The sequence below is a fragment of the Panonychus citri genome, unplaced genomic scaffold, assembly GCF_014898815.1.
Source record: "Panonychus citri isolate SS breed McGregor unplaced genomic scaffold, ASM1489881v1 Contig00077, whole genome shotgun sequence".
NCBI lineage: Eukaryota > Metazoa > Arthropoda > Arachnida > Trombidiformes > Tetranychidae > Panonychus > Panonychus citri.
In genome coordinates, this window is record NW_026515482.1 from 1849897 (window position 1) to 1867260 (window position 17364).

Here is a 17364-nt window from a genome sequence, read left to right on the forward strand (position 1 = left end):
GTTGATTAGGTGACATGATTTACAGATTGTTGATTATTTTGATTGTCATGATGATGATTAACATGATAAAAGATGAATTAATTTAATTAGAGTTTTGTTTTCATCATTGGAATGATATTAAATTGTTAAACTTTACATCAATGAAATAATAACAATGATAAGTTGATTAAATCTTAATCATCAGAGGTTATGAACCTTGAAAGGTAAATATAATAAAAAAAAAGATTAACGATTAACTGAATTAAATTAAATTTGTTTGTATCGAGAACAATTTTTATTGGAACAATCAAAATTTAATAAACTCTATTTACTTTTATATGATTGGTAACAAATCAATCAATCAATTAATCAATAATCTTGGTCAAGTTAATTATAGTTGAACGAGTTTACAAACTATCAGGTTAATCATTTCAATTTTAAACCAAATTGTGAAAGTAAATTAAAAAACGTATCATTACAATTAGCTGATTAAATCATCACCAATTCACTGACACAACAATTAAAATGCTTGTTTAATGATCAGCTAAGTGATTAATCCCTGAAGATTCAAATTGCTTTAATCAATGAGTATTTAGCAAAAGATTGAAACAATTAGCAAACTTTGTGCTGATTAAATTGTTTCATTTTAAATTAATGCAAAGGATTAAATTATCAATCAATTGTTAATCTTTTGTAATTATATTTCAAGTAGTTGATTGAGTCTCTGATGATTTAATGAACATTAATATCATTGGAATAGCAAAAAAAACCAAGTTAATTGTGTTGTCTCAAGTATTTTAATACAACAATTAACATAATCCTTTCAATGATTTACGAAATTTAGATGATAAAAGAGCATAAAGAATCGGATTAAGTCCCGAATTTATGTACATTAACATGTTGGTCACAATTGTCGCCAATCGACCCTCGACCGAGGCCTCTTGATATCCCGTGTACCAATCTTGGATTAGCTTACGAAGGTGAATCGGAAAGTGGCACAGAGCGAAGGTCAAAACCACCACGACAAGTAACCGGATCACTCGACGTCGGGAATTGATCACAGATCCTTTTTTAGTCCCTCGACCTGGTTGTTTACCATAATTACCTAAATATCGGCAGAAAAATTCAGATTAATTATCGTATTTCTTTAATTACTCTTGAAACTTTTTCTCGAATTTGCGATAAAAAAAGTTCTAACAATCATGAATATCGAAACTTTCGTCATCAACACTTTGTGATCAATTGATTTGTGAGAAAATATTTTATCATGTAAACAATTTGATATTTTTTTCTTTCTCTGTGTTACTAATTTAGTTAATTAATCTTTCAATTGATTAACTTTGATCATCATTAGATTATCTCAAGATTGATTAAATCCCATTGGTAACGTTTTTGATTAAATTGTATTTGGGTTATAATATTTACTTAGTAAAAGTCGATATTAAATTTACTCAAATTTGGTCGATAAAATCAAATATTGGCTATTTGATATACGATCGCAATTTAGTTGTTATATGTTTACAACTCAATTAGATAATCAGTTAATTAACTCATAAGATATTTTATCAGTTCAATGATATTAAAATTAGATTCGGAAAAGTATTAATAGAAACAGTTTCTATCTTGATTAGCTTATTATTAGAATCCAATAAGAAATTGAAAAACTTGAAAGTTTTCAAGCCAATTTCAAATGACCTCAGGCACTTTATTCCTCGTGTAACCTTGTTGACCTTTCCATGTAGCAATTGAGTATCATCCAAGCTCAAATTAGTGATCTGTGTTTGTTGGACATTTTTCAGTTCGATCGGTTGGACAGTTCTGCCCATTTCGATGTTTTCAAATCGATCTATCGACTCGATTATCGGTTCTCCATCTTGTTTACTTTGGGTGAAAATAAATCATTAAGAATCTAAATGATTAAGATTTGTTGTTTTTGCTATCAATTTCTGCCTAAACTTGATTGTTAATTAGTTGATTGTCGCCGGTAAATTATGAAACATTTCGCTCTGATATTGGCTCGTTCTGGAAGCAAATCAATCAGAGATAAAAATATCTTCCCGATCAATGGATTACCTTTAATTGCCTATTGCTTAAAGGTTCTTGATTGTTGTCATTTTCTTGATGATATTTGGGTATCAACGGATGATCAACGTATCGCTGATGTGTCACAATCAATTTCACCTCGAGTTAAGATCAATTATCGATCTCAATCATCATCTCAAGATAAATGTTCATCAATTGATTCAGTTAAAGATTTTCTTGTCTCTACTCAAGGTAAATTATATTATTTGGATAATAAGAAAAAGCAAATTTGATAAATTGGAAATTTTTGATTTTCTCTCCTCAGAATTTGGTGTAATCTATTTAATCCAATGTACATCTCCATGTTTAAAGATTAATTATATCAAACAAGCTTATGATTTAATCAATTCTGGTTCATGGGATTCAGTTTTTTCTGTAACTAAGTCTCATCATTTACGATGGTCAGTTAATTGTGACCAATCAGTTAGTCCACTTAATTTTAATCCTCAACAAAGACCACGAAGACAAGACTGGCCTGGTAATTATTCAATTGTAATATTTAATTTTCTCATTCATTAATTAATATGTATTTTAATTGTTCTCTTAGGTGATCTAATTGAATCTGGTCACTTTTACGTTGCAAAGACCAAACTAATTTTGGAAAAAAATTTACTACAAAGTGAAAGTAAATCAACAATTGTAGAGATTCCTAATTGTATGTCCCTTGAACTTGATGAACTTTGGCAGATCCCGTTCATTGAATTAATGATTAAATTACATTACGAAGATCCTCAAACTATTAAATGAGGCGAATTGAACTTCCAAGGTAATCAGTTAACAATCAAGATCGATCTCAATTGTATTGAACTAAAGGGAAAATCAACTTTGTAACGAAACAATTTACAAATGATGAAACGTTTGATGATTAAAGTGATGGTGAACATTGAGTTATTGGATTAGTTGATTGTTCTAGTAGTAATTAAGAAATGAAAGATGAATTCTTACCCAAAGATCTGGCAAATTCTGCCCTGAAATCCTCAAAGGAATCTCCTTTTTTCTTCCATAGGCACTTTACTCCCGTAAACGGAGGTTGACTTACAATGGCACAGGTCACTTCTTCCGTTCGGAAACTGTTAACTCCTGAATTGTGATGATTATGATGAGTTATTGGTAATTTGTATAAGTTAACAAATCGATGCCTTCGTTTACCATCAATAGGAGATGTTGGTGCGGATGCTGATTTATTGATTGCTTTTGGTGTGGTTATCGTTGTTGAAGAGGTTGGTGAGTTACCATCAATGGTAGTGGTTGTTGTTGTTGTTGTTGCTGTAGTTGCGGTAGTAGTTGTATGAGTAGAAGTGCTAGCACGAGATAGAGATGATGTTAGGACAGTTGTTGTTGTTATCGGTGAATCAAATCGACGGCATTTCAACTTAAGACCCAATCGTATATAAAGAAATGACATTAATATCATTGGTAAAAGGAAGAGTAGTAAAGCATTGATCATATTGAAAAATCTTATGTTATAAATGAGCTTTTGAAGCATACAAATGTGGTCAGTACCGTCCATCCTATTGGTCACTGCGACTACCCCATACATCCAAAGATTTGGTGCACAAATGATGGCCGAAAGAAGCCAAACCATACCTATTGAGAGGCGAAAATTTCTCATTTGTAGAACTTTTTTAGCTCGAATTGGATAACAAATGGCAATATATCTTTCGATTGAAATAATGACCATAGTAAATATGGAAGCCGTGTAGGACATTGTCTGCGTAAATGGTACATCTTACACATGATCACACCGAAAGGCCATGTTGGTTGGAGGAAGGAAGATAAATCTTGAAATATACAGAAGAATCCGACACAAAGGTCAGAGAACGCAAGATTGGTGAAAAAAAAGTTTGTCGAATTTCTCATTTTCTTCTGTAAAATGACCACTAGAATGACCACCAAATTACCTGCAGAAATTTCACAGAAAATCAGCAAATAGTTAAAAATAGATTCATTCTTTTACTACTTGTAACAATTAATAGAATAATAATAATAAATCATTTTGATCTAAACATTGTTAAACTAATTAAACAATCAATTAATTGTGTTCAAAGTCAAGGACAAGAGACATAACTAAATAGTCTTGGAATTGAAATAACTTTTTTTTTTCATTAATTCTAAGGTAAGATTGATGATTCTGTTAATCAGTTTATCTCATGGTGATTACTGAGCAAATCACCATGGGTAATATTCAGGAATGAGCTTTAATTTAACTTGATTAGCATTAATGAACAGTTCTGAGTTGAAGGGATAAACAGATAAGCAAATAAACGGAAATTCAAAATGATATTAACTTGATTATTATTATCATGATTAACTGGTAGAGTTTAATTTCATTGAGAATTCAGAAATTTCCCTTCAAATTGATTCCATGGTATTATTGTTCAGTCAAGTTCAATGTATCAAATGAAGGTTGAACTCTGATAATTGATAATCATGTTAATCAGTGTCTTCGAAATGGTAACAATTAATCATCTTGAAGAGAGAAAATTTTAATTGCTACTTCGACAATCGGAATCTTTGAACTTTAGAGTCGAATGACAAAAAATAAGTCCAAATGATCAGTTTGAATACGAACTAAATTTAATTCGATACTTAGTATTGATCGAATATAAGTTAATTCAGTTTACGGGCTTAATTATATACCGATGATAAACTTTAATGATGTCAAAACATTAGGGTCATTCAGTCAGTTCAGCTAATTAAATCCTAATTTTCCAGGTCAATTGATTTCTAATCATGTTAACAATTAACTGAGAGAAATTGAAAAGAAGAAAAAATAAAAAAAAAGTTCTAATGAAATTCGAGAAAACGAAAATCTCATCATCATCATTTAGATGATTAACTGGTCAATAAGTGAAGAAATTTGATTCTATGGGAAAATTGAGAGCAACAATTAGGTAATAATAATTACATTTTGAGATCTAAATAATCAAGTTAATCATTGATTGTTGTTGTTTAATTGTCCAAACAACAATCAGGTGCAAACGTCATGAAGTATTGATGATATTGATATAAAAAAAGGTATTGAAACCTTATCTTGAAAAGTTAATTGTTTGTGTTCAATTTGTATTGAGATGGTACAATTAACCATATCAACTGCAGTTTAATCATGATAACAAACAATTAACACCTATAAGAAATTAACTAAGGTCAAGGAAGAAAAAAAAAATCTCCTTTAATTGTTGACCATTCATCTAATCATTTACAGCTTCTCATGTTCCCTGGTGATTTATCCGGTGTCCAGTTAAATTGTTGTTGATTTCAATTGTCCAGTAACAATTAATCACCTCTAAACTTTTTTTTATCATTCTCATGATGGAAATTAACTTAATAACATTGATAACATCACCTTACAAGCAATTAAAATTTATTTCTATGTTACTATGATAATGTCAAAGTTAATTGTTCTCTGGGAGTTTTTTTCTCACAATAACAACAATTTAATTACTTTTTATTGACAATTTAAATATTCAATCAATTGATTCATTTTCACCATGTAAACATGATGATTGGAGCAAAAGTTGCTTACAAATCAACAAGTAAATTAGCAGGTTCAGTTAATTTAGGTCAGTTGATTAATTTCAGATTAAATCAATTCCACAATCAATTAAATCATATTGTTTATCTTCATAGTAATTCAACTCAATTGTTATCTAATTTTGGGTGAGATTAAGTTCAGTTTACTGAGAATTTTGTTCTTGAAATTAGTTAATAACTTTTCGAATTGGACAATTAAATGTTCACTTCAATTTCTATGAAATTAATCAATCGAATGATGAAGGAAAATTGACTAATTAATCATGAATTGTTAGAATTGAGCTGTGTCAGAAACAGAATTAAGAATTTTCTTATGTTCCAATTCAATGATTTTCTTTAAATTGATTCTTCAGAATCAATTGAGCTAAATGCTTATTAAGAACACGATAAAGATAACAATAACAATAACAAACTTTTCGAAGGTCAAAATAAATATCATGAAACTGATATAAACAAAAAAGTTGATCATCAACAACAATCAGCAATAACCAAATAGTGATAATATTAATAGTTACAAGTGGAAAGACCTTTAAGTTGACTCTTATTCTGATTAATGTTGAGGGAATCAAATTCACAGTTTGTTTTCAAAGTTTTCTCATTGAAACTGTTTTGAGATTTGTGACAATACAACCGGACATCGTATCTTTGATCATCTTAAAAAACTGATAACTACTTCAACAGAGCTCAGAACAATCCCAAGACACTTTGAACTTTTTTTTTTTTTCGTTTTATTTTTCACAAACAACAAACTTCACTTCTCTATCGTTAACTTCCAATTAGAGAAAAACCTTCGTATATCATGAAAAGTTCATCAATAGCATTTCAGAGAGAGAGAGAGAGAGAGAGAGAGAGAGAGATTATCACTCGAAGATCAATCCAATCTTCAGAATTTGATTGTTATTATTGATATTTTTGCTGTTTATCTCTCAATCACTTATTATTTAAAGCAATCAAAATAATTACTCACTTCTTGGAATAGAATGAAAAAACTCCCAGCAGAAGTGATTAAATTACTTTTAACCAGAACAGGAATATCTAAAGCAACATTATCGAGTTATCAAACATTATCACAAAACAAACGTGAGATCGTGATCATAATATTATAATCTATCACTGAGAACTGCTAGCAATTTATTCAAATCAGTTTAAATTAACTAAGAAAATCGAGTTATTTATCTTTCAATTGCTCAAGTCTCTTGGTTCATGACTTTAATCACTCGAGTTTTATTAGCTTCATTTTGAACGCAGCCAATTACTATTGGAATGGACAACAAGAAGCAAATATCTTCCTTGTTTCTATCAAAAAAGCATCTCAACTATCAACAGAAATCAGATGCAACTCTATCAACTCAAATTGCAGGACTAAAAAATAAATTCAGAGGTGAGTTAACTACAATGTGGATCCATCATGAAATAAGAAACAGAATTGGATTAGTAATCTCAAACTCATTCCCCATGATAATAACTGATTAAGTTATTTGGAGATTTCTTTGTTATTAATATTAGCTAACAGTCCCGAACATTTATCTCCAAATCAGCGTTTTCAAAGTCATAAAAAATGAAATGAAGTCTCGCCGAAAGGAAATGAATGAAGTCGAAGAGGAAATTAATTGCTACTATTATCATTATTTTCGCAAAATTATCATGAATTTAAATGAACTTTTCCTCAGTTATTTACTTTAGTGAAACAGGATACAGAAAATTAAATTTGACTTCATTTCATTCAAATGTATTCATATCAATATATTAATAATATCCAACAATTTGAACTGATTATCACAACTCTCTGAATCTAAATTAGATGTTAATATGATTCCATAAGAATCACATTAATCATGAGTATTTTGTTTCAATTTATTTCCCATTAGCATAATAACAATTGATTATCATATAAGAAATTAGTTAATTTTCATATGACGATGACAACAATTGAGCTCACAGATAAAAATGAACGTTGATTGTTATCAATCAATTACATAGTATCCTAACTTTGATACATTAATAAAAAGTATATCCAATTAAATTGTAATTGATTAACTTGATCACCACTCGAAACATATGATCAAGTTAATCTCAATTGATTAATAAGATGAATTTATCAATATATATTGAATCAATATTGCCACTTTTTCAGGATATTTATATCAACCATTTGATATCATTAGTCCAAGAAACTGTTTCATATTAATTAGATAATAACAATAATCAATTTCCCGGTTGATTGTAACTCATAATTAGATTGATTAACTATCAATCGTAAAGTTAAACAGGAAAATATGAGAAAAATTCTTGAACTTGAATACTAACGATTCTCTGAGAGTCTGAATCAACTTTTTATGATCAAATGTTCATGAAGTTCAATCAACTGAATCAATTTGAATCAATGTGAATCAATGATTGAGTTTTTTTTTAATATTTTTCGCATACAAGGAAACAAGGGAAAGGTTAATAGTCTCCCTGTTTAATAATCTCACAGGTTATCCAACCTTAAATCCATAGATTAACTCTCAATCTCTACTATCTTGTTATCTGTGGACTAATATGATTACAATTGGATTGATAGTGAAAATTTTTGCGCATCAGAGCAAGAAAAAAGTTCCAAATTCAATCAAATACCATTAAAGATTATCCTGTGATCTGAGTTGAAATATGTGTTCAATTTCAAGATGAAATTATGGTTAATCTAATTTATGGAGACAATCAGTTGATTGAGTCTCAAGTTTATCTTAATAGATTTATATTGAATTGTTATATTTGCTCAATGAAAGTTACTTAATATCAAAGTTTCATAGGATCAACAAGTTACCCTCAGGCGAGTTAGCAGATATTCATGATATTATCTAATATCTGTCTGGGTAAATTTTTACGAGAATTTCAAGAATTTTGAATTGTTCTTTTCTCTCTCAAAAATCGATAGTTCAATCCAATTTTATAATATTCATATTATTCATTCACAATTGTTTCAGTTTATCAACTGATTATTTGGGTGAAAAGTTCAGTAGAAATGTTTCTGGGAAAAAAATATTCAACTATGAAATTCAATTCTATGGATGAGTAAATATCCAAATATTTACTCACTAATCCTGGTAAAATTTAATTGTTTAACCATTGGAAATTAATTAGGCAATTGTTACACAATAATTGTTATCCTAACGATTATAATCAATTTCACAATCAAGGATAAAGTTGACATTATAATCAGCAAATGAAAAGCACAATTAATTTTGATTATCTAAATGTAAACTCCAGCATAACATTTGTAATGGTTATTAAAAGATTATCATTAGTTGATTGTTCACATTTAATTTTAATCTACAATTGTTATGGTTCCTTATGGATTATTGATTGTTGATTATTATGATAATCGATTTGATCAACTATTGAAATTGAAATCAATTGATGAAATAAGAAACTAACAAAAAGGATTAGTTTATAATCTTTCAAAAAAAGATAATCTGATTTAAAATGGATTTACACACATCTTTAGAAAAGAAAAGTTTAGATTATGATTTAGAAAGAAAATTTCATGAAATTTCATTCAAGAATTCAGCAGAAAAATAGTTCATATGTATACCCTGTTTGTTAGAAAGAAAAAGCAAAGCCTTAGGAAAATGCTAAGAATGATAGGGAAAAAGTTCTGAAGATCCGAGTTCGTAAAGTTAATAAACATTATCATCTTGTTATCGAGTAATCACTTGGAAATGAAATCGTATAAATAAACATCCGAATATATCTGAATAAAGATATTCCAATGTTTTTCTGATAACCGAAAATCGTCATCTCAGACCAGTTGAATTCCTATCAAATTGTTTATCATTTTCCAAAGATATCATATGATTATTGTGATCGAAGAAAATTTTCTATGGTTACTTTTCTATTCTTGTGGTAATAAACTTGCTGAGTTTCCGTAAATATATTACATGATACTGAGAATATAAATAAGTTTTAATCATCGACATTGATCTATCTCGAATCAGGCAGTTGATCAAATTTTCAGCAACAATTGCATGAAATTTTTCTAAGAGTTTTTAACTTTCACATAGTATATTTTGTATCAATCTATTATGTAGAGGTATTCATGGTGATATTCAATTTCGAAAGTTATTTCAATAAGGATTATCAATATTACACCAGACATTTCTTTATATAGTTACACTTTTCGAGCTTGAATAGTGGAACTCAGGTATTGTTCAATTTTTACACAGAATTTTCTATCCATCAGATATTCATGAGAAGGTAAGAAACTTTTCCTCATTATCAGAACTTTCTTGCACCTAATTCTTGGAAAAACAAGACCTGGAAATGGAAATTTCCTGGAAACGGATGAGATACGAAAAAGAATAAAATTTGTTGACAAAAACAACGAAAGTATTACCTTGACAAAAGATCATCAGATTGTTGAGAAAATTTAATTAGTTCTAAAAAAGAGAAAGTTCAAGAATTCGAATCTTTTTTTTTCAGAATTTCAATCTTTTATTTGTAAAATAAAAGGAGAGAAAAAACAAAATCAGATTATCACTAATCCGATCTAATTAGATTAACTACCGCACTCTCCATGGCTCTGATTAACATGAGCCAATCTAATTGTTGTTTATGATGAAATTCAGTGAGAAAAGAAACAAATCTCACCAATGTCATGGGATTTCACTGAGGATTCAGAATGAAAAGTGAAAGCTATAAGTTCATCTTGGTGTTTATCAGAACAATTCAGGAAAGAACTGTTCAGTTAAATCCTTTACACCTTACGATTAATTGGAAGAGCCAAAGAATCACAATTTTCTCTTGGATCGAGTGATTATTATTTTCCCTGTGATTCTTGATCAAATGTTCAGCATCACCAGGGTGACAATGGACTTACCAATGTCGCTGTAATGGATAAGTCAAGGATATGAAACTCTCCAAGTTCTAAAAAAGGTTCAATGAAAAATGGAAGAAAAAAAAACAGAAACTTTTCAAGGTTCTAATCGAGGGAAATGTTTTATTTTTGTAATATTTTCTTTTCCTCTATTGTTCCTGATTCCAAACGAAACTCTATATTCGATATATATACAATTCACCTGAACAAATCTCCATATCAAATGTTATTCAAATTCTTGAGAAAATATCTCATTATTATTTACAGAATTTGAAATCAAAATACTTAATGGATTCTGATATTGAGCCTGTTTACTTTTCATCTCTAATTCTGAAAGATTCTGATTACATGATCTCTATGATTAGAACTAAATTGTTGGTTATCATTCTTGAATCAAATGATAATAACGATGGCGAACACTGTTATTATCATTGGATAATTGTTAGGATCTAGAAGATTCTAATGTAACGTCAACCCTAAGTACATTCAAGTACATTGTTAGAATCAATTAGTTGATTCCCCTCTTTGTCGTTAAGGTGAATTCACCTTTGTCACCTTGACCAAGGTAACCTTTACCTTTTGTATATAAAGTCTTGTGTAGGCAATATACAAGTAACCAGTTAAGTTTAGTTCACCTTTGTTAAAACATAAACGTTATACCTTCAACTATTATAATTTACCCCTTATACCCTTTCTTGATTATTTACCTATTAAAGTTATTTTCTATTCTAAATACGATCTACTCTAACATGGTAGCAGAGCGTGGTTCTTACCTAATCTAGTTAATATCTTTCATTTTGTGCTTAAAGTTTCAAGAAACGTAATCGGTTTTTATATTAGTTATTTGTAGTGAAGTGTTGTGAACATCAACGTCGTGTAGTAATGTCAAATTTAACCAACATAGAAAAACTTGGAGATTCAAATTATGATTCCTGGCGTTTGTTAATGCGAAGTGTTTTAGTGACACAACAAGTTTGGTCGGTTATCGGTGAACCACCGGAGGTTAAAGATAAAGAGTGGACATCAAAGGATGAACGTGCTCTAGCGTTACTAACGTTGTGTATTCAACCCAAACATTTCAGGGTAATAAAGGTATGTGGCTCAGCTCGTCAAGCTTGGGATGAATTGGAAAAGGCTCACGCTAAGACAGGACCAGCGAGCTTGGTGAATTTGTTTAAGAAATTGGTAACATTAAGGATTCAACCTGGACAACCAATGCACGAGCATTTGGATACGTTTATGGGGTTGATAGACCAATTGATGACTTTGGAAATGAGACTTCCAGATATGTGTCTTTCCGTTTTACTATTAGTTAGTCTTGGAGACTCATATGAGAACTTTGTGGTTGCCATGTCATCTCGTGATGAATTGCCGTCGGTTTCAGTGATTAAAGTTAAACTCTTGGAAGAAGAGGAGAGAAAGAAACAAGACGTCACCACGTCGACGTCAGCGTCCGTACTAAGAATACGTTCTGACTCAAGAAAGAAAAGTAAAAGGCAATTCAAAGGAAAATGTTATAAATGTCATGAGTTTGGACACATTGCTGCTAATTGTCAAAAGTCAGATAAACAAAGTGAAAAGACTAAAGGTGATAGCGTTTTTCAGCTAAGATCATTTGATGGAAACCAAAAGATGGAGAAATCAACCTGGATCTTAGATAGTGGAGCGACGTCTCATATTTGTTGTGACGTTAATTACTTTTGTCAATCAGAAAAGGTTTATGGACGTACAGTGACGTTAGCTGATGAAAGAAAATTAAATGTCAGTGGTATTGGTACAGTGAAACTAAACGTGGATGGTAATTCAATTACTCTACAAGAAGTGCTTCTGGTACCTGAGTTGACAGTTAATTATCTTTCTGTTTCTCGAGCAACGGAAAAACATATGAAAGTCATTTTTAGTAATCGTTGTGCTAAAATTATTTCAACAAACAAGAAAAATCTGATTACATTCTCAGCCGTTGAGAGTTTGTTTGTCAAGTGTATAAATGCAACAAGATTATCCCACCTTCATAGCTCAAGGAGAAGGATTGATTTAACGTTGTTACATCGTCGTCTTGGTCATGTAAACATTGGTGACATTGAGAAAATGATCAAGAATGGAGCAGTGACGGGGCTTCACACTGACGTCAGCACGTCCAGCGATTGTGATACGTGTCTGAAGTGTAAAGCGTCACAGCTAACGTATTCAACGTCAGTCACCCGTTCAACTCAGAAACTTGAATTGGTACATTCGGACTTATGTGGACCTATAGCAACTGAATCACTTGGAGGGGCCAAGTATTTTGTAACGTTCGTTGATGACTTCAGTCGCTATGTTTGGGTCTATCCAATTAAATTCAAAGATGAAGTCGTGAATACATTCAAAGTATGGGTAACTGAAGTGGAAAGACAAACTGGAGAAAAGTTGAAAACCTTTAGAACAGACAACGGACTAGAGTATTCGAAGTTGAAAGGTTACTTTAGAGAAAAAGGGATACGTCACGAGTTGAGTTGCGCTTATACTCCTCAGCAAAATGGTGTTGCTGAACGTATCAATAGGACGTTGGTAGAGATGGCTAGAAGCTGTTTGTCAGATGGACGACACAATTTGCGCTTATGGGCCGAAGCCATTTGTTTCTCTACTTATATACGTAACCGAGTCATCAACAAAGCAAACGAAAGACAAACGCCGTTTGAGCTTTGGAAAGGTAGTAAGCCTGATTTACGTCACTTACGTATCTTTGGATCTGTGGGTTATGTTTTGGATAAACGTCATGGTAAACATAAATTTGCTGAAAAGGGTCAGCAAATGATTTTGGTTGGTTACGGTGATACCAACAAAGGATATCGGATGCTGGATATGAATAGTCTCAAGTCAAAATACAGTCGAGACGTACGTTTCATAGAGCCAGTTAACGATATGGTCAGTGTTGAAACGTCAGAGCCTCAGTTGTCAGGAGAGGATAAGTCAGTCAACGAAAATTCATTAGTTGAATTGTGTGACGTTGATGATGTGACAACTGAAGCTAAGCCCGAAGTCACAATATCTTTCGCTGATATTGAGACTGACGCTGAAGAGGACGTAAGTTGTGAAGTTGAAGAGATTCTGGGTGACGTGACGTCAGTCACAACAACTTCAGTCAACACTGACGCTGACGCTAACGCGGACGTAGAGAGTCAGCCAGTGAGGAGGAAACCAGGTCGTCCAAGAAAAACAGATCCTCCTGTTCCCAGAAAGCCAAGTACACCAGGTCAGCATAACTATAGTACACGAAGTCGCAGTGACAAGTTATCAAACATCAAAGATGAAATTACCATTCCAAGAGACGTTAAGGAAGCACTGGCATCTCCATACGCAAAAGAATGGATTAAAGCAATGGAGATTGAGCTAAAGTCAATCTATAAAAACAAAACGTGGGATCTGATTAAGTTACCACCAAAGAAAAAGACAATTGGATCACGTTGGGTGTTTGCAGTGAAATTTCATCAGGATGGAAGAGTTGATAAGTTTAAGGCAAGATTAGTAGCACGTGGATTCAGTCAACGTTATGGTATTGACTACGATCAAACATTCTCACCTACCGTAAGACCTGAATCACTTAGACTACTATTTGCACTTGCTGTTCAGAATGGTTACCATATTCATCAAGTGGACGTCTCTACTGCTTACCTGAATGGAGAGTTAAGTGAAGAGATTTATATGGACCAGCCAGAAGGATTCGTTCATGGAGAACATCCTGATTACGTTTGCAAGTTGAATCGCTCTTTGTATGGACTGAAGCAGAGTGGACGTCAGTGGAACACAAAGCTTCATGAAGTCCTTACGTCATTGAAGTTGGTACGATGCGAAACTGAGAGATGTTTGTACGTTGGCAACGTTAATGGTCACAATTTAATACTCGCTGTTTACGTCGATGACTTATTGATAGCATCTGATGACGTTAACGCTATTGATACCTTAAAGAAACAGTTGGCAGAGGTATTTGATATAAGCGACAAAGGAGAATCGAAATATATTCTTGGTATTGAAATTGAGAGACCATCGAGAAAAGTGATCAAACTGTCACAGAAATATGCGATCACTAAGTTACTAGAGAGCCAACAAATGGGAGATTGTAAGGCAGTTAAAACTCCAATGGAATTGAATGTCAAACTTGAAATTCCGAATGAAAATTGTACTGAAGTTGATCCTCAACAGTATCGGAGCTTGATTGGATCATTGTTACATTTATCATTGAACACACGTCCGGACATTACATTCGCTGTCAATCGACTAGCACAGTTTAGCCAAAGTCCAACGTCCGATCATTGGAATGCAGCAAGACGAGTCCTAAGATATTTGAAAGGCACAATGAATTTGTCTCTTCATTTTGATTGTATCTCGAGTGACGTTGAAATACGTGACGCTGACGACGTTGGATTGGTAGGATACGTCGACGCGGATTGGGCTTCGGACAATAAAGACAGTAAAAGTTATTCTGGATATTGTTTCAAGTTAGCCAATGGCTGTGTTGCCTGGAATTCAAAGAAGCAATCAATTGTGGCACAAAGTTCAGCTGAAAGTGAATATACCGCTTTGTCAGAGGCTACTAATGAAGCAATATACCTAAAGCAATTGATAAGTGAGATTGGTTTTGGTAGGAACGTCAGTCTGCCCTTGGTTATTTTTAATGACAATACGTCAGCAATAAAATTAACAGAAAACCCGTTGTTCCACAAACGTACCAAACACATATCAATAAGAGTACACAATGTACGTCAACACGTCGAGGAAGGAAACATAAAGGTTTCGCATCTCAGCACTGACGCAATGACTGCTGACATTTTCACAAAGGCCCTCGGACGTACTAAACATGAGAAATTCACGAAAGAATTGGGTTTACGTTAAGGGACGGTGTTAGGATCTAGAAGATTCTAATGTAACGTCAACCCTAAGTACATTCAAGTACATTGTTAGAATCAATTAGTTGATTCCCCTCTTTGTCGTTAAGGTGAATTCACCTTTGTCACCTTGACCAAGGTAACCTTTACCTTTTGTATATAAAGTCTTGTGTAGGCAATATACAAGTAACCAGTTAAGTTTAGTTCACCTTTGTTAAAACATAAACGTTATACCTTCAACTATTATAATTTACCCCTTATACCCTTTCTTGATTATTTACCTATTAAAGTTATTTTCTATTCTAAATACGATCTACTCTAACAATAATAATTCGATTGCAATTTAACTGATCGAGATTCTTATGAACAATCAAGCGATGAGATTTAGTTGATATGTGATTAGCGATTATCAAAATTTTCGGATTAATCAATGAGCTTTCATCGTTCAAGTTAATTAACTTTGTATTGGAATAAATTTTTTTTTTATTATTAAATCTCATTGAGAGTAAAGTTTAATTCATTAGGTTGTTATTGTTGATTTGGTTTTCTTACAATTAGTTAATTGTACGTGGATTTAATCAACTATTTTGTTTACTCTTTGAATGTTTATAATTAACCAGTGGCACAATTGATTAAATTATTTTTCTTATTATCTTAATTTAGAAGGTAAATAAAATTATATTATTTCTTTGATTGTTACAATTTAATTGAGACTAATTGGTTACTACAAGTATTGGTAAGATGTTTACAATCAAAGTTAAAGGTAAAATTAGATCAATAATTAGCTCAATTGTTTGATTTCATTGATTATTTAATCATTTCATTGACTGAATAACATTGAAAACACTTACCTAATCATTGGATAATAATTAAAGTAACGTAACAATTTAAGTAAACAATTGAATTAACAAAAGTAAATGTAAATATTAATAATAATAAAACTTTTCACAAAAACAAATTAATCCTTAATTGTTCAAGCAAATCGTGACAATTAATTACAGTAAATAAACAACTAGTAAGATTTTCAAATCAATCAAATTGATTAACTTTGTTGATTGTCATCAATTGAAATCAGTTAATTGCAAATTCAGACAAATTTATCCAACACTAATCAATTAAACTTAACAATTAGTGAAAGGGGAAAAGTTTTCATTCAACCAAATTGAAATTGATAGGCTTGATTTTTGAATTGAGCTATTAGTTAATTGTTTAAAGATCAATAATTATTAGTTATTAGTTAATTAGTTAATTATCTTACCAACAAATGTTGAGAAAAATATCAAAATGTAGAAAACAATTAGTCCAATTTTAAAGCTCTTATTAGTTAATAAGGAATCACCTTCATCCGGATAACTTGTATTCATTTTAATTGAATCATTGTTAATTATGAAGTAAACGAGATAACTTTCATTACAATTAACTTGATCATTGAACTCATAATGTTGCACCATATCAATTGAAAGTGAGTTAATTGTCCACAATTAAAGATGAGACGACAATTAGTTAATCCATTGAATAGTTTTGACTCCATTTTTGTAGTTTTTTAGATCAACAAAACAATCACTTAATTGAGTTCGCAAACAATTTAAATCACTTATAATAATTGTGATGATTAACTGTAAATGATTAGCATTCAATTGCAACGGCTTCAAGTTGAGTCTACTATTAATGATAGTTAATTGTGATGTTAATTGTTGCCCATGATGATAAATATCTGAAAACATTGTTTTACAATTTCAATAATCGGTAAGCTCATTTTTGACAATTGATTTAATTGTTAAATCATTTTTTTATTCAATGATAACTTTTGATTTACAAGTTCAATGTAAACTGTTTGATCAACTTGTTGATAATCAACTGATTGTTATCTGAGTCGATGTGATTTAGTTTAATTTAGTTGGGAGTTAAATTTATCTCCAGTAATAATATTAACACTGGACCGACTCAGCAAGTTAACTTGAACTTGATTAAACTCATCGTCTTAAATTTAGTTAATCAGCCAAACAATTAGCAATTGTTTACAATTTAATCGTAACTTTATTTACTTAATTA

At 31.3% G+C, this 17364-nt stretch overlaps 2 protein-coding genes across 2 annotated transcripts; one reads left to right on the top strand and one right to left on the bottom strand.

Annotated features, from left to right (window-relative positions):
• Nucleotides 1-48: 48 nt before the first annotated feature.
• LOC128386991 (trissin receptor-like) lies at nt 49-17137 on the bottom strand. Its single transcript, XM_053346126.1, is given in 4 exon segments — nt 49-1084; nt 3007-3783; nt 3786-3962; nt 16571-17137. Coding segments are annotated over 4 exon segments (1443 nt in total). The 5' UTR covers nt 16764-17137; the 3' UTR covers nt 49-788.
• LOC128387001 (N-acylneuraminate cytidylyltransferase A-like) lies at nt 1803-2948 on the top strand. Its single transcript, XM_053346137.1, has 3 exons — nt 1803-2253; nt 2327-2539; nt 2609-2948. Exons 1-3 carry the CDS (start codon nt 1971-1973, stop codon nt 2806-2808), a joined length of 696 nt encoding a protein of 231 aa, XP_053202112.1. The 5' UTR covers nt 1803-1970; the 3' UTR covers nt 2809-2948.
• Nucleotides 17138-17364: the final 227 nt, after the last annotated feature.

Excerpts from the sequence above, each read along its gene's own strand:
- LOC128387001 (XM_053346137.1), top strand. The coding sequence starts at position 1,971 with ATGAAACATTTCGCTCTGATATTGGCTCGTTCTGGAAGCAAATCAATC. Across the intron at positions 2,254-2,326 it reads TTTTCTTGTCTCTACTCAAG|AATTTGGTGTAATCTATTTA; the intron begins GTAAATTATATT and ends TTCTCTCCTCAG. Across the intron at positions 2,540-2,608 it reads ACGAAGACAAGACTGGCCTG|GTGATCTAATTGAATCTGGT; the intron begins GTAATTATTCAA and ends TTGTTCTCTTAG.